General features: G+C 41.1%; 2 protein-coding genes across 4 annotated transcripts in view; both read right to left on the reverse strand.

Annotated features, from left to right (window-relative positions):
* MRPL3 (mitochondrial ribosomal protein L3) overlaps nt 1-2,907 on the reverse strand; it is a 28,434-nt gene extending 25,527 nt beyond the window's left edge. The window contains exons 1-2 of the mRNA XM_071429515.1: nt 2,669-2,907; nt 692-870 (exon numbers count right to left, since the gene is read on the reverse strand). Of these exons, the coding sequence (XP_071285616.1) occupies nt 692-870; nt 2,669-2,748 (259 nt within the window). The 5' untranslated portion in view covers nt 2,749-2,907. The remainder of the gene's footprint in view (nt 1-691; nt 871-2,668) is intronic.
* A 5,457-nt stretch (nt 2,908-8,364) lies between these two features.
* The window catches only part of CPNE4 (copine 4), a 229,367-nt gene continuing 216,374 nt past the window's right edge, over nt 8,365-21,357 (reverse strand). For all 3 annotated transcript variants that reach the window (XM_071429513.1, XM_071429512.1, XM_071429514.1), the window contains 3 exons: nt 17,708-17,841; nt 15,393-15,629; nt 8,365-8,966 (listed from right to left, as the gene is read on the reverse strand). In XM_071429513.1, coding sequence (XP_071285614.1) covers nt 8,835-8,966; nt 15,393-15,629; nt 17,708-17,841 — 503 coding nt within the window. In that variant the 3' untranslated portion in view covers nt 8,365-8,834. The remainder of the gene's footprint in view (nt 8,967-15,392; nt 15,630-17,707; nt 17,842-21,357) is intronic.

Here is a 21,357-nt window from a genome sequence, read left to right on the forward strand (position 1 = left end):
AGGTATGCTGTGGGTTTTTAACCCCACCAGCAGTAAAGTTCTACCTGTTTCAGTTGTGTTTGATAGAAAATGCAACTACTTTTGGTTTGTTTTCCTTTTCCAAAATACAGGGCCAATGTATTAGAGCTAAACTAACTATTGAAAAGTTTGCTGTAGGAGGTTCTTCCCACCCCAATCTCTGCAATGGCAACCTGTCAAGTATGCCACACAAATGATGTGACCCTTTGGAAAGCTCAAAAACTTAATTCTGTATTCTAGTCCATAAGAAATTGTAATCACAGACCAGAAGTGGGATGTATTATATTTCACTTTTTCTTCAGAGCCCAGCAATATTAACAAAAACATTTACAAGTTCATACACTTTATACTCTAAGGAGACTTTTTTGACAAATTCTTAATTTATTATCTTCTTGTTGTACAGCAGTGGGATGGGCCAAGAGCTGAACTAAAAACTATCCTTAAGAACTAAAAGTTTTTTAAAGGTTCTTAACATCTTGTAATATTTTAAATGTGTTTTAGAGAACTAATGCATTACATTTACTTATCTACCAGGAGATTTATTGAGTGATTGATGTGAAAGCCAAAAGGAGAATACCTCACAAGACACAATCCTGATGTTACTGAATTCAACAACACAACAACAGTATTAATTTCAGCATGAACAAGTATTTCAGAAGTGATGCTTTCTCACCTGGTGTCCACTTATTCAGTGGCCATGGCTCATCTTTCAGAGGGCACAGCTTGCTGGCTGTCTGAGCTTTGTACTCCTCTGCAGTTATCTTCTTGAGGAACTCCACATTCTCTTCAGAAAGATGCTCGTGCCACCATGTTGAACTGTTGATGTGTCTGACTACAAAGCCCAGCTGACCCCTTTCCAGAGGTGGGAAAAGGTTTTGAGTGTCTTATCAGTACAAAAAGTGTCTCATAACATGTATGTTACATCTAATTTATAAAACACTTGATTATCTGTCATTTGACTAAGTATTCTGAATTATACCAAAGGAGAGCGAGCATCAACAAACCAACCAACCACTCATTTTAAGATAAAAAACCCCAGCCAGATCCATGAACAAAGAGATTACAGTAGTTACTGTTTACCTTAACTTTAGCAAGACATTTTAAAACAAACTCTGGTGGCATCCTTCTGTCCAAGATGGGATGTTATGGCATGGATGGGTGGACCATCAGCTGAGAAAAGACCTGTCTGGATTGTCAGCTGAAGGAGTCACAGCTGATGGTTTGGACTCTACTAGAAGGCCAGTTACAAGCAGAGCTCCCCAAGAGTCTATTCAGGAACTTGTACTGTTCAATATCTTTTTCAGTGGCCTCTGACAGGGGATGAATGCACTGTTCTTAAGTTTGAAGGGAGCAGTGGATGATGCCCAGAGGTGTCCCTCTGCCAGCCAGAGGAACCCAGTGAGATCCATAAAGCAGAAATGCATAGTCCCATGCACAAGTGGCATGGAATAATTTGTGAGAAAGCTACCGACAAGGCTGAGGCAGGCCATGTCACATAGTGCACACCAGGAGAGTGAGAGAAGTGCTACAAGCTGAAGAGGGGGGTTCGGATTTGACCTAAGTAAAAAAAAAAAAGTTCAGCCTGAAGACAATCTAACACTGGCACTGGGGTCTAGAGGGACTGTGCAGTTTCAGTCCTTAGAGGCTTTCAAGACCCACAACTACAAAGCCCTGAGCAACATGGTCTGACCTCAGGGCTGGTCACACAGTTAGAAAGAACTGAGACCTTAGCTTAGAACTTGGCTCCTCAGCTCCCTTCCAGCCCCAACAACTCTGCGATTCTACAAACACTGCTGAACAGCTCAGTGTCCTGCCATAAATGTTATGAGGGCTGAAAAAGGCTTGATTGCTCCCTAATCCTCTGCAACGTCAACAAAGGAGTATTTAATAGTACAGGCAGTGAATGCACGAAGGAGTATTTAATAGTACAGGCAGTGCATGCACGTGGCCAGCGGGCCAAGGTGACCCCAAACACGGCAGGTCAAGTCGCTCACTATGCTCCAAAGACGCTTTGGACGCGAACACGCCTGTCCTGCCGTAACTCCCTCGCAGGCCGGGGCTATTTCTAAGGCTGGAATGCCTCAGCAGTAACCCTGGCACCCCGAACAAAGCTTCCAGGGCTGCCAGTAGCTGCACACAGAGGCCTCTCTCTCCAAAGGGCGGCGCCCAGGGGCGGGAGAGGCCCCGGGCCGAGGGAAAAGGGCGCGGCTCAGGTGCCCCTCACCTTCCAGCACCTGAAGGGAACTTACAGGAAGGACGAGGCAAAACTACTTACAAGAGCCTGTAGTGACAGGACAAGGGGGAGTGGGTTCAAACTAAAAGACAGTAGGCTTAGATTAGATATTAGGAATAAATTCTTTGCTGTGAGCGTGAAGCTGCCCAGAGAAGCTGTGGATGCTTGGCAACGTTCAAGGCCACGCTGGATGCAGCTCTGAGCAACCTGGTCTAGCAGAAGGCGTCCCTTCCCACAGCAGGGGGGTGGAACTAGATTACCTTCAAGGTCCCCCTCCAACCCAGGCCATTCTACCATTCAACGACCTCGGGGCTGCGACAGGGGCCGAGCCACGCTCTGCTCCCCGCTGTTCCTGCCGCTTCTTCTTTCCCTCCCGTCCCCCGGCGCAGCCTCTTCCCCTCCCAGCCGTAGCGCTACCTGTGTCCGGGAGCGGGAGCCGGCGCCGCCGCCGCCCAAAGGCGCCCGCCGAGCCGGGCCAGCCGCCCCCAGCCCGCCATGCCGCCACCCCGGCGGAGCCGCCGCCGCCTTCCGGCCCCGCCGCGTCCGCCGCTGCAAACCTTCCGTGCTGCCCCGGACACAGAGTTCCGCCCCGCGGGCGGCGAGCTCAAGAGTGACAAAAAACCTCCCGAATCACCCCAAAATCGTGGGCGTGGGCTGCAGCACCAGTGGCTGATGGAGGTACTCTGACTCGGGAGGGAATATCTCACCCGAGGGCGAGGACGTGCAGAAATAGCCACGGGTCCCTTTCCCCCGCAGCCCTTCCATTCTTGCCGTGGCTCCTCTGCCTGGATTGCAGGCGCCAGGCAGTAAAATCCTGGGATTTCAGACACACACGCGTGTCTAAAACCGGAAAATGGCAGCGGCTGGTGGGGTTTATCGCTGGCAAGCACCCCTTAGGCACAGCGGGTTGCGGGACAATGGGGTCAAAACCTTCCTGCAGGTGTTGAACAGGTGCCCTCAAGGGTGCGGTGGTGTCTGGGAGGAAGCGACTCTGCTGTGTCAAACTTCCTCGGGGTGTGGGGCTTAACCACGTCAGGGCTTTGCTTCCATGGAAATGAGCGACAGGGCGAGAGGAAAAGGTCTCAAGTTGTGCCAGAGACAGTTTAGCTCGGATATTGGGGAAATTTCTTTTTGGAAAGAGTGGTTAAGCATTGGAACAGGCTGCCTGGGGAAAGTGGGATCACCATCCCTAGAGTGTTCACAAAAACACGTAGATGTGGCACTTAAGGGTTAAGGACGGGGTGATGTGATGGCCCTGGCAATGCTGGGATAAGGGGTGGAATCGATGATCTTAGAGGCCTTTCCCACCCTGAACGATCCCATCCCTCTGTGACTGTGTGCTCCGAGCCTGTGGCTGGGCCGTGTGACAGCCAGCGAGCAGCAGCGTTTATGGGAAGGGTATTTAATAGTGTAGCCAGGGAAAGTTCCTGGTAAAGTTAAAATGGGTGGGTCAGGCAGAGGGTTCTGGGCAGCCTGGCAGGGATGGTACCTGGGACACTCTGGCTTTGGTGTGGGCTGGCTTTCATCAGTATTCAGGATTGATGCACTCTTTTTTTCCTTCTCTGGGCAGGGACCCAGCACAGCTAAGAGTGCACTAGTTAGGATAGCAAAGGGGTATGAACCCAAAATTCCTTTCTGGTTTCAGCAGAAATTCCTTTTTATAAAGACACACCAGCTGTCAGCATGGTCAACTGGAATCTGTCCTTGTTTCTCTTTACCCCACTACTCCATCTTCTCCCCTGCTTTGGTATGTGTGTGTGGGGGTGTTGCACTTGAGGCTTGTAACTGGTATTTTGGTGTTCACACCCAAAACTGTGATCCAGATACCAGTAGCTTTCACATGCATTCCTTGTCCTGAATTTATTTCTTGTCCTTTTAAGAAGTAGCCACATAGTGTGTCCAGAAATGCATCTCCCAAGTTTACAGTCCTACTGTCATTCCCTCTCTGAAGCTAGGTAGGCATCTCCACTGTCACAGTGATCACTACATCTTTTTGCTCTCTCCCTGGCATCAAGAACAGCATCAGGGATGCTGCTAAATTTCATACAGATGTGTTTTCTAATGGGGTCCATTGGTAGCTTATGCTGCTGCTCTGAGAGCTTTATATGAGGAGAAATAAAGGGGTCTAAGAATGATAAAGGTGTTATCTCCCAATTTCTGAGCACTGTGGCAACCCTACAGTGGTGCTAACCCAACCAAAAATCCCCAGGAAGTAGCAAAATTCTATTTCCCCCCATTTTAGAGATCTGCAATCAAGGCACATTGCAAGATCAAGTAACTTGCCAAGCCATGGCAGATGTTCCCAGCCAGAAAAGAGGGCTCCCTTGATCCTAGAGAGCCTTGTTGCCACAGCATGATCCTTTTCTCATGTAGCATCCTGCACAGCTGAGGTGACACAGGATTTCCTGCTCCAGTAACATGGTAGTAATACATGGGGGCACAGATTTCTGAGAGAAAAGTTTCAGTTCTGTACTTTTCCCCTTTTTATCATGATGCAAATGTTTTGTTTTTTTTTTTTTTTTTTTAGTTGCATGCAGCTTGTCATGGTGCTAAAGAGGCATGAACTCGTCAGGTTTGTGTGTGTAAGGGGGAGTGGGTGTAGCTGAACACAGCAGTAAAAGGCTTTCTGCATAGCAGTGGAAATGGCTGCTGCTCTTTTTGGAGGAAAGGAAGAGCACCCATTACAAAAAGCTTTCCCACCAGTCTGCTGCCTTGGGTAGTCCTTGGAACTTTAGGAAGAGGAAACACCACTTTTGAACTGTCACCCTTCACAGGAGAGGTCACCTGGATTTCACCTGATCAGTTTGGAGGATCTTTCCAGCTTTGCAATGAGATTGGAAAAAACAAAAAAGAGGGGGTGGGAGTGCAGCCGCTGATGGTTTGCAGTGAATGCTGCAAGCAAACATGCAGCTGGGCTGCATTCATATATCATTCATATAGCTCTGTAATTGCTGAAATTGTCTCTGGTATAGAGCAGCTCCTCAGCTCAGGAGTGCAGGTACAAATAAGACCTCTGTCTGAAGGACAGGTGGTGCTATAAATTCTATTTTTCTTGTGGCAAAAATGGCACTTTCTGTGAATTAAAAAAAAAAAAAAAAAAAAAAAAAAAAAAAAAAAAAAAAAGAGAAGTGTAAACTTACCCTAGGAATCTTTCAGCTCATCCTCCCCAGAAAACACCCCACAAACAAACAAACAAAAAAAAACCAACAAAAACCCACAACCAACCAAAAACAAACAAACAAAAAAAGTAGAACACTACATTGTTCATCATGGTAAAATCTTTGTATGGAGAGGTTTTACCTTAGGGTAATAAGCACTTAGCAGTGTATTAGTGCTTTTCTCAAATCTCTTGCAGACTTAGTTTCCCATACAAACTAAAATGCAACTCATCCCAGTATCTGACTCAAGAATTATAGATGTTAATGTATTTTGGGCTAATAGGAGTTTTCTGTGACTTTTTGGGTTTTTGAATTGGATTTGAGATAAAAAGGAAGGCAGGGTTGTAGTTGGCAGAGAATATATTTTAGATCATTGGTTATCTCAGAAGGACAAGATGTAATTTATTTTAAAGCAGTTTTCAGAATTTAAAATGGTCCATCAGAAGGCAGTTGAAGTTAAAATTTGCATAAAAATCTGCAGGAGAAATTGATGGCAGTTCAGCCTAAAGGCAGAATGGCCTTGCTAAAACCTTAAGTAGATAAACCAGGAGAAAAAAAATCCCATTTCAGAGATATATTCATATATTTAATGAGGTTACCCTGCACAAAGTCCACAGTATTTTATTGCAGAGAGTTGCTTGGAGCAATGAAAATAGCATCCAAAGCCTCATTAGAAAGCCTTTACCATATGGCCACTTGTGTCTTCTGTGCATGCTACACCAACTCACAACACTGTTACGTGTTTGTCTTACATGCTGAGATCTGTACATTCTGAAGGAGATTTCCAATTGATTTTTCAATACCATGAAGGTATCTTTCCAAGTACTTGAGGGCTGCTACAGAATTGCTGACTTATATCAACCACTGATAATGATTTGTTTTTAAGTAGGAGCATTTATAATCTGGATTGTGTGAAGTAAACAGAAAGATCTGCAGCAGCTGGGGTTCTAAAGACACTTATATAGACCATGTACACACATGAAAATGATTGATGGTTTATCTAGCTCAGCATACAATAGCCTGTTGATCTCTGCATTTTACCTGATGCCACATTATAGAAGCACCTTGTAACACCTCTGGAAATGAAGAGCTGTAACTGCCCAATTCTAAGTAACCCATAAACACTTCAAAAATTAGTTTAGTCAAAGATCATATGTACCAGAAGGACAATTTATCTGATTCCTAATTTTTCTTGCTGAAAGCTTTCTTTTATTCAGTCTGGGAAATTATAAAGAAAAGGCTGAACTTCTCAACTGTACATGACATCCCTTAATGCAGGTCCCAGGGTGATGTAATACTCTTTACATGGTGAGAGCACCACCATGCCTCTGAGGAAGGATCTGAAATCACTTTTCAAGTATTAAAGTCCCCAGTACTATTGCAAGATATTTATGATACATGACAGTGACCTTCATTTTACAGAGGAGGAATGTGAGGTGCAGAACATTTAAAAATCTTGGGCAAAAAACAAAATGAGATACTGGAGGAGGAAAGAACACGGAGTCATTGATTTTTCAGTCCTGTGCTTTAACAGCTAGAAAATGCTCCTCCTGAGAATAGGGAAGGAAAGAAAATAGGGGGGAAGTGGGAGTAAGAAACTAGAGGTGTTGGATGTAAGAATTAAGAGTCATTGGCAGAATGGTCTATTACATGTAAGGGGAGATCACAGCAGCTTCCAGATAAAATACACCCACAGAGGGAGAGATGTGCAGCCTGACAGGGTAAGCTCTCAAATGAAGTGTCAGCCATTACATGGAAATGTGGATTTGAGATCTATCAGTTTGGACATCTCCAGACAATTTATACCCATGACCAAGTAATACTAGCTGCTGCTCAGTATCTGATCAGCTGAAGAAATCTTTACAAGCAAGTGTGAATGATGGCACTGCAGGATAGAGATGGGGCAGAACTGAATGTGCTGGGGAGGCAGCCCCATGCATTCTTGGCTATCCCACTGCCTTCATTTAAGAGTACAAAATCATCAATCAAAGCTGATCCTATGGAAGTTACCTCTAAAGGAGGATCAGGGAGCTCAACTCCTATGTTACCTGGAAACTCATTTAACAACACGTATTTCTTAACCAAAACCCCTTGCTCACAGGGGAAGGTTTCCAAAATTTTCAGCACTGGCCCCAAACAGCTTCTTCAGGAACTAGCAACAAGAATTCAGTGGGAGTGGGAATTCAGTTTTCAGTTCAGTGGGAGTACAACTCATCCAAAGTTGTGCCTTTTGGACAATCCCACCGAGATTATTTTTTGTCAAATTTTCTCCTTAGTTTTTAATGAATCACATCCTTCAATCACAGAAAATACTGATCTAATTTCTTCACTTACATACATAAATATTTCAATAGAAAGTGCAATCCACCACCATTCTATTCTTGCGTGTGTCCTCTTTTATTTAAAAAAAGGTGGCTTCAATATTCTTTTGGTAAAAAACAGTTCTTCTGACACACATGGGTGATCTGTGTGAGGATGAAGTTACAAATCACTGCTTGTCACAAAATCAGGCCATGCAAAATTTCATTTGGAAAATGTGCCACACAGATTTGGACACTGCATGTGAGATTTAAAAACATAAATGAAACAAAAGAAGAATTCCCAAACAGAAGAGGTTATAGAATTGGATAGCCAAAATACATCTGGTTTGAAAGCCAGCCAGACTGTTTGGATTAAGACATGTTTTAAGACATGCAGTCTTGATGGATCATGCTCTCCAAGCCAGATCTCTTTACAGCTATGGTCTGAACACTTTGTAACAGCTGGATTTGTCAGGCTTTTGAAAAGTTACTACTCAGGCCACAGACTGAGTGGGCTTCTTTGGGGGTCCATGTTGTAAGGTGCTAACTTTAGAAATGTCCATGCTTCAGGTCAGGTATCTCTTGAAACACTTTATTACCCTTCCCTTGGAATATGGAAGTTGAAAGCAAGGCAGCCTTGTTGCAGAGAGAGAAATAAAGACAACTGCAAAACTGTGTTGTTTTTATTTTAAACATGCAAAATACAGTTCATGCATCTGCCATTTTGAAAAATCTCTCAGTTCATAGCAGATTAAACCAAAGACATTTTGGCTATTGACTCTCAATAAATATTTCAAAATGCTTTACAGTGTAAATATAAGAAATTTAGCAAAATTTCAACAAACCTGTATAAAAACCAGATACAGATAACTTTTTATTTCAAGGCAACATGCTGTAATGTAAAGAGTTCACTTTTTTTTCTGGATTTTTTTTCTCATAAAAAGGTTTCAACAATACAACCGCTTAACAGATTTATGCCTTTAGGCTACACATGCAAAAAAAAAAAAAAGGTATTTTAGTTAAAAATCACCAAAACGTGCTATTTTTTTGTTTCATTTTTTAAATACGGTAGTTGTCGACAGTAGCATTTTTCTTTTTTAATTTTGTAAAAGAGTGCAGGCAGGTTCATGGAGCTAGTGTCCTGGAAGACTCGTACTCTGACATACATTTTGGTTTTATCCCTTTGCCATTGTAATAGTCCACGACTTGGTTTGGAACTTCAGCCAAAACGCTTTTTGCTAGAGCAGCTGGGGATGCCTGCAGGAAATGGTAGAAAACACAAGCATTAAAACCTGGTTCTCTGCTTGAAGTGCCATGGGTTTTAGAGGCATTGGTGCCATGAGATCAAGGGAGGAAGCATGGTACAGAAATGGAAGGCAAAAACTTAAAGCGAATTATAATATTGCTGGAAACTCATTTTATGAGTCAGTTTGGGTATGGAGCTGTAGCTACCTCAAAGTACACTAAAGCCAAAAATGCTCTGTGTGACTTCAGGTCCATTTGGACTATTTTGAGTTCAGGGTAACTGAACTTCCCTGCACTCTGGGAGAGCCCCATATCACAATAAAAAGCTGCAAAGACTTCATCAGTGTTCAGCAAGGAACCCCGCAGAGCTCCAAGCTGAACATGAATGGACAACACTGAGAAAGGGAGACCTTCATCACCATTCTGTTCCTCAGAATCTGGCATGGTGTTTTAATGGAATGCAAAGGTTTTAATTCAATCAAAAATACTTTGTGTTTATTGGAGCTAAACCATGGTTACAACAAAGCTTCAATCCTGGGCTTGGTGGAGGCTTTAGAGCTCTTCCTGCAATGTAAAAATGGCAGGTATCCACCAGACTAAGACCAGATGACCCTGAAAGGCTTTCACCCCAGGCAGGGAGGAGGGCTCCCCCTCAGTGCAGTGAGGAACCCTGCCCTCCCTCAGCCACACAGAGTCGCTGCCTCATGCCCTGAAATGCTTCATTTTAAGCAGAGGGGCCTGTGGATGTTTTGTGGGCAACCATTACCTCTGTGTGTTGCATGGACGTTCCTCAGCCCCTGAAGTCAGCAGTGACAAAACTGGACTCATTCTCCCATGCACCCTCTTGTCCCATGTTTTGGATTTTCTTGTTTCTAAGTGTTTGGGTAGAGCTGGTTCCAAGTCCTCAGGAGCCAGCCTTCTTGCTTCCTTTGAGCCCACCACAAAATGTAGTAAAAATGCAAGCACTTAAATGCCATTTTGATAGGTTTAAATTGAAGTATTTATCTCCAGAGGGTGTAGACTGCATCTCAGACGATGCATGGGAACTCAACCGGTGGCTGGATCACATTTCTTCTGCTCACCGCACCAAGTACTTTTTCCCAAATTAATGAACACCTTCCTCCTCACTGTCTGTAGTGTTATCAGCCAAGTTGCAAAACTACCACATCACAAAGCAGTTGTATTGACTATTTTTTGACCTACTCTGTTTCATGGGGTGGCATCCTTATCCTTACAGAGTCTTAAAATTTGGCTTACACAGAATGTAAATGGTAATCTATTTGTAGGCACATTAATCCAAGGGTAAAGAAAACTCCAGACTATTAGAAATTCCAGTATCAAATATTATAATACAAAGATAATGCTGGCAAAACCAGAAACAGTTGGGATTTTTTTTCCCTGTATTCTTGTATTTTGACTCATATATGAGATTAGTAACAAATAAGATTAACTGCTATGACATTTATATCAAAATATTTGTGCAGCCAAAAAAGCCTGGAACATTTCTGCATGAACAAACTGGCAAAGCATAGAGCATACTTTATGTGTCAGTGCAGCAAGTGTTTTAAGGTGTTACACAGTAAGAGAACCCATTCACTTTAATCCTGAAAAGGGAAATTCATGGTTTTTCAGAGTTGCCCTATTCTTGCCTAAACCTGTTTTATAGAATAATGAAATTATTTGGGTTTGAAGGGACCTTAAAATTCATCTAGTTCCAACTAAAATAATCAGAAAATACCCCTTGGAATCACACAAATGGCTGATTTCTACAATGCTATTGAAAATTACTGTTTTTTTAAATCTCCTTCCCAGTGTGTCAAAGCTGTACATACCTTAGCCTGCCTCTGTGCTATTTTACCAAAAATACAACCCTACATAGAGGTAAAAACTGGGAGTGGGGGAAGAGCGCTGAGCCAGTCCTGCACACACAAGCTGTAGGAATCTGGAAACTTCACTCTGCTCTGTCTTTAAAAATGCTGGGCAAGAGCATTGCCATCAGCTTCTCTGGATCGGTGTAGTTCACATGTTCTGAACTTTGGGCCAACAGCACTCACTGCTGTGCATCATCCTCCCTCTGCCACTTCCCTCTTCTGATGCCACATCCATTCCTCCTGAAGGTAGGAAGGGTCAGCCCTTCAGAACAGGCTCTGTCAGGGCTCAGGTGCACAGCTGAATCACTGCCACTTCAGGAGCTCTCAACTGAAAAGCCTTTAATTGAGGTGTAGGCAAAAATATTTACTGTGCCCACAGGCTCACAGGCAATATGTGCCCCACACAGGATTGCCCCGCGGTAGTTGGCTTGACCCGTACTTCAGTCTGAGCATGAGCAACTGTTGCTTTACTGAGTTTCATCATTTCATCAGTGATGTCTTTTGGTCCCAGGGCTCTTTATAGCAGGGAACATCCCAAAAACAGGCTTGGGATTGTTTTCCTCTCTAATGATTTGGACCACCTGTATGTTACTTTTTTTGGTGGTAAAGCACTCTCATTTGCAGATCAGATGGTGCAAAGCAGTATTTTCATCAGTGGGAATTACACTCAGTAACTTCTAAGCTAAAACACAGACCCGGTTCATCAGTGTTGAGAAAAGATTGCCTTTGCTGGGTCTTTACCACAGATGGGACATTAAATTAATGTTTTACTGTTACATTTTCTCCACTGCTTGAAGAGCATTCTAGCAATAAGCACCTCAGATGAATAGTTATAAATTGATAGCTGATACACAACAGTCAGATCAGTCAGCAGCAGGAAAATAATTCCCTCTGATTCTGTAATTGGTGTGTATTACAAATGACTGTTGATTCAGTTCTATAGCTTCACAATGCTTAACCTTTAACTACAATGCATAGTGCAAAACATTGCTCCTTGCAGTGATTATGAGCTGTGCTTTCTACACTCCTTTGTGATGTATGTTATTAACACACAGCTGTTAACCTTTGTGATTAAATACAATGCAGAATGGAATACAATCTGCCTGTGGAATCAGATTTGTGCCCAGTAAATATATCATACATCCCAAAGGCAGAAAATTTCATTTCTTAAAATATGACTGTGAATACATTGAGGCAGTAGATTCTCTTCAACTGCATTTCAGTGATGGAGCATCACTGTTTTACAGTTTCAGGTGAAGGACACTCACATTACTGGGGTGGTGGTGATTACAGAGAGAAAAAAGTCACTTGGATTCAGGGAAAATATGTTTCCTTTGTTTGTTATGTTCCCCTTTAGCAAATGGCATATGTCACCATACAATGGGACATGTTCTAGGTGTTAATGATTACCTTGATTTTATCAAGCTTCTACAACTACAGGATTTGCCAAGAGTCACTACTGTTGCCATTATTATTTTGATAGCTTCAAAAATACTCCTTAAAGAGAAAGAGCTTAGATGTTTTACTGAAATACTTCTGCTGCACTGTATCACATAGGAGATGAAACCCCCATAATAGAGCTTGCTGTCTACACTGAGCTTAAGCCAGGAAAACATTGATGTGGGTATAAGATTTTAGGTATGTGAATAACTAATTGAAATGTGTTAAATGCCTGTATGAGGGCTGTGCAGGCTCAGAACCTTCTCTGAAGTCAAACTTATAAAAGGGATTTGTTCTATAGGTTATTTTTACAACTTCCTTCTTCCCCTCTTCCATTTTCTCAAAGGGGAAGGTTTTGCACAGATTATTTTTGATCTCTTTGGATAGATATGAGATTTTGAGTTCCAAGCTGACCTGAGAATAGAAGTAATGAAAAAAAATATTGCTTGGGTTGACTCCAAGGGAATTTTAGTTTACTCTTCCAGCAAAACAAAAAAATACATGCTCACGCATAACATTTTCTTCTCTCCTCCCGTCATTAACAGATATAATATAGATTTAGGAATAAATAAATACTTGATTTATCAGAAAAACCTATAAACCTTCCACAATTTGATTTTTTAATCTTTCTAAAAAGATCTTTCAACTTTTTTTTCTTCTTAAAAAATTAACACAAGGTACATCGACAAAAAATTGGAATTTTTACCTAAACATGTATTTTGCTTAAAGTTGTCAAAAGTAATATGCTGATGTATGTAAATTCTTGTGTTTGGTCAGAACTGATCTGACAAAAATCTCCCAAATGTGTTAAATCTGCATTTCCTCTGTGGGGAAAAATAAATTTGAATCAAAACATCACACTCATTTCTCCTATGAAAAATTATTTCACTAGCTGATGTATGGTCTTTTGTTAGTGCTAAATAAGCAAGGAAGATGTGAATGTCACTTTGTTGAAAGAGAGAGATTATTTGGGATATGACAATAAAGAAATTCAACCAGAAGTGACTATTTTTATGAGCACTCATCCATTACACTGACATTTGTTGAAAAGCTGAAACGTCACAATAAACAGACTAAATATCAGGTTGCATAAGATATATTAACTTTTCTGATAGAGCAAATACAAATCTATCTCTATACCTATATTATCTTTGCTACTGAAAGAGGGAGAAAAATATCACTATTTAATAAGAAGAATACATAAAGATTGTTTTCCTCTCCCAATACCAGGGAAGTTAATCTAAATCAGCTAAAAAGAATATATGCTTGTCATTTGACCAGTGCTGGCAATAACAATGCCACAGATTCAGTCACAAGTTAACATCAGGGGCACGATATATTTAGAGCCCAGAACTGCAACTGTCAGTGTTAATCCATTAAATCCAGGATGATTTTAGCTTCATTTAAAAAAAAAAAAAAGGTGAAACTAAAAATAACAAATGTAGCTGGCTTTGCCAGTTCCTTGCAGAAACATGTTTTCACCTAATTAAAAGTAGCTCTCCCACTAGCCCATAAATAACTCAGCTCTGGACACTTTTCCAATGACTACAGTGCAGCGCTACACACTTGTGATTATGTGCTGAAGGAATCACAAGCTCTGAGGTCGTTGTGCTCATACTTTGATTCAGCAGGTAGGTGGCTGTGTGCCCCTGTCAGCACAGAAATGTGTTTGTCTACAACTCAGAAGTCAATCTGCAGCTATGTGGCATGGTGGCACCAAACTAATAGCATAAGGTGGGTTTTTCCCTCCTGTGTGCTTCCATGGCTTACATAAAGCTAGAAGGAAAACAAGGAAGAAGTTTGTTTCTCTTGCTCCTCAGTAGAGTTTGTGAAAGTAAGAAGTGTGTCTAGATCTAAAGCAAATATTGCAAAATTGCATTTTGAAATCAGAAAAAAAGATCAACCCTTGCAAAGAGAAAAATAAAGGTATTTTGGAAGTAGCAAACAGAAAAAAAGCTCATGTGGTGACAAAAATCCCAGAAAAACTAAAAGAGAAGCTAAATTTAAAAAGAAATGTAAGCAGTGCAAACCTATATGCAGATCAAAACCAGCCCAGAGCTGAGAACTTGGCTGTGACATATCCAAATCTAAAGATCTCTAGTGTATGTGAGCAGATTGAAAAGAGCAATCTCTTGAGGAGAATGAGTCAGTTGCACTGTGAAGTAAAGAAATTCTCAAATTGAATACCAAGGATATCCTTCCTAGACAGAGCAAAAAACCAGCCTTGAGAACCAAATAAACGTAACAGAAGTGAGAGGAAAGAAGAATGATGGAAAAAGGGAAGGAAAGGGATGGGATCAGCATTGCAGAGGAACATAATGCATGTCTCCATATGGAGGAAAAGGACTCTGAAAAACCCCTTGGGAAAGCTCCTTCTGCTGGTGAATGCTGTGCCCACCCTGCTGCTGAAAAGTCCCTGGAACAGATGGTACAGTGTAGGGCAGGTGACTAAGAAGAAAAGTTCATGATCAAAGCTTTACTTTAGATTTGGTAATTTAATGCTGGTTCTGTTCCTTTCTTTCCTATAGAGTGTCTTCACCACACTGGCCTTACTCAGGAACAGCTGGCTGAGGGCAGAGGGAAGCTGTCAGTAATGCCACTTTCTTGCCGGTGTTCTTGTACAGAATTTGGGAAAGGGTTTGGAGATAACCAGGATGTTGTGGGTGGATTGCCCTGCATTTGAGAACTCAGAGACCAAACCTCAATAAAGAAAAAGCCTCCTGGGGAAGACTCAGTGGGCACAAATTCAAAGCCATTTCATCTGCCTGTGGAAATGAAGGAATGGAAAACAGAATACAGTAGTCCTAATAGAACAGATGGAAAAGAGAATGGAAAACAGACACCATGAAAAATCAGGCAGGGAAAGTAACCAAATTAAATCAGGGAGAAAGCAGAAGCAAGGACTGGCACCACAAAAAGCACAGGGATTGTGCCTAATCTCTTCCTTTCCCACCCTCACCAGCTAACTAATGGAGCACATTCTGATTCCTTTTTTTTCACTATTTCTGACACAATAATGCCCCAGGCTTACTCAACACTTCACGCACATGCAGAGTTAAGCCCAGCCTCACGAATCGTTCACTATACCCACTCACCCTTCTGTGGCAAGGATGAAAAACCAGCTTACATGTTTGAAGTTCCTAAATGGCACAAACTGGACAATGTCTCGAAGCACAGGCTCGCCCTTGGGAGACCTCAGGATGCCGTCATCGCCGTCCAGCATCTGCATGTCACTGAAATCAGCGTTGCCCACGCCGACGATGATGACGGACATGGGGAGGTGGGAGGCATGGACGATGGCCTCTCTGGTGTCAGCCATGTCTGTGATGACGCCGTCTGTCAGGATCAGCAGGATGAAGTATTGCTGAAGGTGTTGGACAAGAAGTGAAAAATTGGTTAATAGTCCAAAGCTGCTTAACCTTTTAAGTTAAAAAGTATAAAAGTGTTTCTGGTAACTCACTCATGGACCTTTTTATAGAGAAAAGAACCTTTATGTTGACTATACAGAATTTTCCATTCCAAGCTCCTCAGCTACTAATTTCTTCTCTGCAGAGTAAAGGGGTCCCTGAGGAGAGCAAGGCAGGAATATATCCATCTTCATACTCTTCATACAGAGCCCCAAAGAGAGGTTTTCTCATTCTCTAGTGGACAGCAAGCAATTTGGTAAACTTGTAATTTGTCTTCCAAATCTCCAAAGCCCACTGAACTGGAGCATGAGCTATGACACGGTAATGGTGAAGAGTGGCCTTACTTGGATCCTTTATTAATTGTTGGGCAGCTGGAGTCATTTATAAGAAATTTATGGTGCATTAATAGAAAAAATGAACAAATCATAGGATTTGGTCACTCTGCATGAGCAATACCAACACACTAAACATTAATAATATTTATGTGTATACAGTGGTATAAACTCAAAGTGTTCCAATCATCTTGTCCTGCCACGAATAAAACAAAACATGCAGGGAGAAAACTTCATCTTCAACACTCATACTATAAATTCTTTTTCAGATAGAAAGGGGAAGCTTAGGTATAGAATAAAGGAACTTATTCAGTAAGGCATATTAGATCAGAAACAGCACTGGGAATAGAGTGGGACACTTTATCGGACCTTAACCTACCTTTAGGATTAGGTGGGTATGGAAATTCAAACATAGCAATTCCCCATTTTAGGACTGGGACACTAAATACTATCAAGGTTCTGGAAACAACAGTGGAATCACAGAATCATAGAATGGTTTGGATTGGAAGGGACCTTAAAGATCATCTAGGCTGAACAGATGATGAAGGAGGGACACGTTCCATCAGACCAGGTTGCTCAGAGGTCCATCCAACCTGTCCTTGAACACTTCCAGGGATGGGGTAACCTTAGCTTCTCCAGGCAACCTGTTCCAGTGTCTCACCACTCTCACAGAAAGGAATATTTTTTTCTAATATCTAATCTAAAGTTTTCCTCTTTTAGTTTGAAGCCATTACCCTTTGTTTTGTCACTACATGCTCTTGTAAATATCAGTCACAAGCCCAGACTCAAGAACAGAAATATTTGGCAACTGCTGCCCTAATAGGACTTAAAAAAGGCCCTGCACCTGAAGAAAGCTTAGACTAAGCTCTAGGCCAGGTGATCATGCACATGCCAGTGCACAGCTCTATTCTGTTCTGTACTTAGGCACTTTTTGTGCTGCAGTACACAATGTCTCTCTTACATCCCTTACTCCTTTTCAGCACAGCTCTTGTAAATGGCTCAGACCTACTTGCTCACATATTCCCTCCATTTCTCTTGTTCTCCCTTTCTCCCATTCTGTCTTCGAGACAGTGTCAAAATAAACTTAAAGCATCTCAAGGGTGTACATTTAAAATGTGATCTATATGTAAGTCTTTTAGCCCAAGAAATCTGTCCTGGGGTTTTTATCAGGTGCAGGCTAGCAGATTTGTCTCCAATTTCTAAAAGGCGCAAATCACTTCATCAGTAATAACAAGCTGAAAATTGTATCCTTACCATTTTCAAATTAATAGTTGGAAAAGTTCCCTAGGTGAACAGCAAAATTTTAGTACCGCCTGTGCAGGAGCACAAAATTGGATAGTCTGAATTGGGAATCATTTGAACTCATCTCATGGTACAACCAAGACTTTTAGGGCTTCAATGCTCAATTTTTGTAACATTAGCAGTGCCATTTCTATTTCCACAGTGAAGAACTGGGTGTGCTATAATGAAACAGCACTAAAAGCAGGAAATAGATCAGTGGGGAAAGACTTTAAAGCTGCGACAACCAAAGCTAGAAAGACTGGATACACTGTTCCAGCTGACATAGGTTTAAGCTGCCTTCTTTGAAGGCAGTTATTAAAAACTGTGAAGGCACAATCTGCATTACAAGGCCTTGATGGCCTACAAGAGATCCATCATAAGCCAAGAAAAAAAGGCAAACACAGTTTTTTTTTTCCCCTTACTGAGGCCTCCTTGGTGTTGGTCTCCTCTGATGCAGATTTTGCCACTTTCTGGATGATGGGAGCAATGTTTGTTGGTCCGTACAGCTGCAGCTTGGGAAGGCAACTCTGATAAGCTTCCACAACACCTTGTATTCCTGGCATGAAAAACCAAAAAAAAGAAAAAGAAACGTGGAGCACATTGCCTATATCAGGCTTGTTCAAAATGTAAATAAAAGGTGGGTTCTTAATGAAGAAATTAAAATACTACATGATAAGCAAGGACTGGAATCTTAAGATAATTTCCGTGAATCTGTCTCTAGCTGTCTTAAATCTAGTTTGTAATATGTAATTATTATACCATGCTTCTCCTTCCCAGCAGCTTTTCATATCTATTTTTCAGGTATGAGCTTGCAATGCCATAGCTTCCGTTCTTCTTGGTTTAAGAGATGATAACTTCCTGATCAACATCTAAGATTCATGATGAAAATCTAAACACACATTAAGAAACACTTCAACAATATTTTTGTTTATCATAGCTGTTTCTAACAAATTTGTCCTTTGTACTTATGCCCTAAAGCTGTTAAGGAATTCAAAACATCTTTTCACTCTCCTGTGCTAAGAAAATAATTTCTCAGGGTTAATTTGCATAATCACTCATAGGTTGAATTTGACTATGACCAAAAGCTGTGAAACCTTGGAAGAAACAGCAGGATGCTTTGCAGCCTACAGAAAAATGAGCTTCAGCTGAGAAATTTTGATGGAGAACTAGCTATTTTTGGCTTTTTCATTTCAGGATATATAGTCAGACCAGAGAGCAAAGACTTCTTTGCTGACACACTTGACAGATCACAGAATGGAAATTGGTATTTTCAATCATTGAGAAGAAGGATTTCTTGAAGTGATGCACATTAGCCTCCCCATTCAGAACTCCCAGCTTACCAGACCTAAAGGATTAGAGGTCTAATGTTGGAAAGAAAGTGATAGACTGAAAAGCTTTGCAAAGGATGCTGAAGAATGAAATGGCTTTGGTAAGATCCTAAGCCACTTTCAGTTTGCACAGAGACTCTCTCACTCATGAGATTTTTTACCGAACCATATTTACAGGATAGATGGGTGCAGACTTTTTGCTAACAAATGACTGGGAATTGTAATTGTTTTACAATGACACACATACACTCCAATGAAAAAGTGGTGGAGAACACAGTTTTCTCTCTTTAGAGACAGCTACAGATATATTTTTCCATTGCAGTGCCAAAAAAAAAAAGTGCCAAACAAAAGAACTTGCTCCAATTATAGCTGCATTGGTTGAAATGTAAAATAGTGTTACAAAATGTCCCTTGGTAATTCCAGTGACTACATATTGCAAAACTGACCTTTTGGTAACTCCCAATTTTAAACTTGCTAAGGATTTCATTACATATACATAATGATGTTGCATGAAGGCCTCATAAATCTTCCCTAAGATGATGACAAGATACACCCTACCATTCTTCTTATGCAGTAAAATAATGTAAGATAAATCTTACTCCCTGCATTCCACAGAGATTTAGTGTTGTTCATATAATAAAGTTGCTCTCATCTTAGAAAGAGACATGTTCTAGAAACATAATTTCTAATTTCGTTTCTCAGATTAATATATTTTAGAAATATCTACTGTCCACCCAATCCTAACTCAACAGGATATGTGAGTGGATTACTTTGTAACTTGATGTTCTAGTACTCCTTTATCTTAGGCATATGTGCATTTTTTTTTACAATTCATCTCCTTACATTTTTATTTGGAATCCACTTTCAGCATCTCCAATGAAATACAGTGTACACATACAATATAAGGGTTTGAGACAAATGTGCAGAGACATTCATTCAGACTAGAGGTTTTTGCCTACTTTCTTCCGCAGATAATAAACTAAGTATTAATTATAAGACTATAAAAATAACATACTATAAATATACAAAATATAAGACTATAAATACTAAAATTTTCAAGAATGGAAATGGCAACAGGGGAGGATATCCATATTTTATGAATTCCAGTGCTCTTCATCTCAATATACAGTCCCTGTATGTAGAATGATGCTTCACACTACCTTGTGCCAGGAAAAACTCTACTTCCACAGATAATAGGATTTCATTCCTCAAAGGCAAAATAGACACATACTTTTTATATTGCACCCAACTGCTGTTTCTTTGTTTAAAACAAGATACTCTTAAGCAATTTTACTTTATTTTCTGGCAAGTATGCTAGATATTACAAGGTAAAATAGTGTAATCACTAAGCACTTTATCTCCTCACTCTTGCATCCTTTCTCCACGACTTGCTGATGTTACTGTTCCCTGTGACACTAATAACAGTGAGAGCATCTAGAAAACATCACAGAACAAACAAGCACCCATGACAGGCAGATGAGCAAGCTGCAGCAGATGATTAAACAACACATTTTCTGGTTTGTCTCCTCTTGCTTTCACCCAGGTGGATATTATTTAAAAAGGTATCCTTTAAGACAAACAAGTGCTTTTAATATCTTGCAGATACAGGTGCAAATGCTGCAAAATTTCTTCCCTGGCATTCTTTCATGTTGCAATGATATTTTTATGTTTTCTTAGGCCTAGAACACCTTTCAGGCAATGGGCTAACTTATCAGATAACTGACTCTTATGCAAAGATACAAACAAAGTTTAAATTATTAAGTGACATAAGCCTCATAGAGCAGCTCTTTCCTGGTTTTTCTATCCCTTTTCATTTCCATTGTTGCATTTAGTTTTGCACACAGACTGTGGTTTGGATAGTAAATCCTTGCTTACAGAGGGTTTGTCTGTCTAAACTCTGCTGCTGGCACCACCTAGATGTGGCAGCCTTTTCAATCAATAAAAATCATTATATAACAATGCCAGTGTGATAAAAGAATTAGCCTTGAACTCAAAAGAAGCAGCAAATGGGAGCAGGGGATAAAAATAAGTGTTCTTTGCATGGACTGCTAGAGCTTTTCTCTGTAGTTTGCAGAGGGTCACAAATATCCTGCAGTTAGACTGAGAAACAAAACTCTATTTGAACACTATACACATAAATATGTTATCACCTGATGCTGACCACTGTTAACTGTGTTTTAATGACACATTATTAAATATGACAGTCCAGATGGAATTCTGAGGTCTCTTTTGCTTCCCCACCCCATCCCTACACTGAAGTCTCAACATCAAGCTGGCTTACAACCTTACAGGCACTTCTAGATGCATACATGTAACTCCTGTTTCTTTTGACTCCTTAAAAGCAATGTAAAAAGCTGTGTGAGCATATCAGGCAGCTGTAGGACTTATGTCCAATTGCATTTCAAGCACATGACCTGCAAAGGCTGGGGCAGTCCAACAATTCAAGTGCAATAACAAAGCAGGAATGCCCACTGAACCAAAAACAGGTCTTGCATTTAAGATGTAAGAACTTCGAATTCTTTTAATGTCTCTTTTCCTTGAATTGCTTGTCCTCTCTTCTTTTCCTCACTTCATTTCTCTGCATCTTAGTTCTCATCCTGAACATGTTTGCTGCCCATGCCCAAAAGAAAGCCACTAATAAGCCTGAGAAGGGCTAAAAGGAGCAGCTAGAAAATTTGAACAGGAAGAGCATTTTGAAATACCCAGTTCAGTATTTGGATGGAAGCAGAAGAATAAGGGAGAAT

This window comes from Agelaius tricolor, unplaced genomic scaffold (assembly GCF_023055355.1).
Source record: "Agelaius tricolor isolate 1412-34295 unplaced genomic scaffold, bAgeTri1.0.p SCAF_6, whole genome shotgun sequence".
NCBI classification, from domain to species: domain Eukaryota; kingdom Metazoa; phylum Chordata; class Aves; order Passeriformes; family Icteridae; genus Agelaius; species Agelaius tricolor.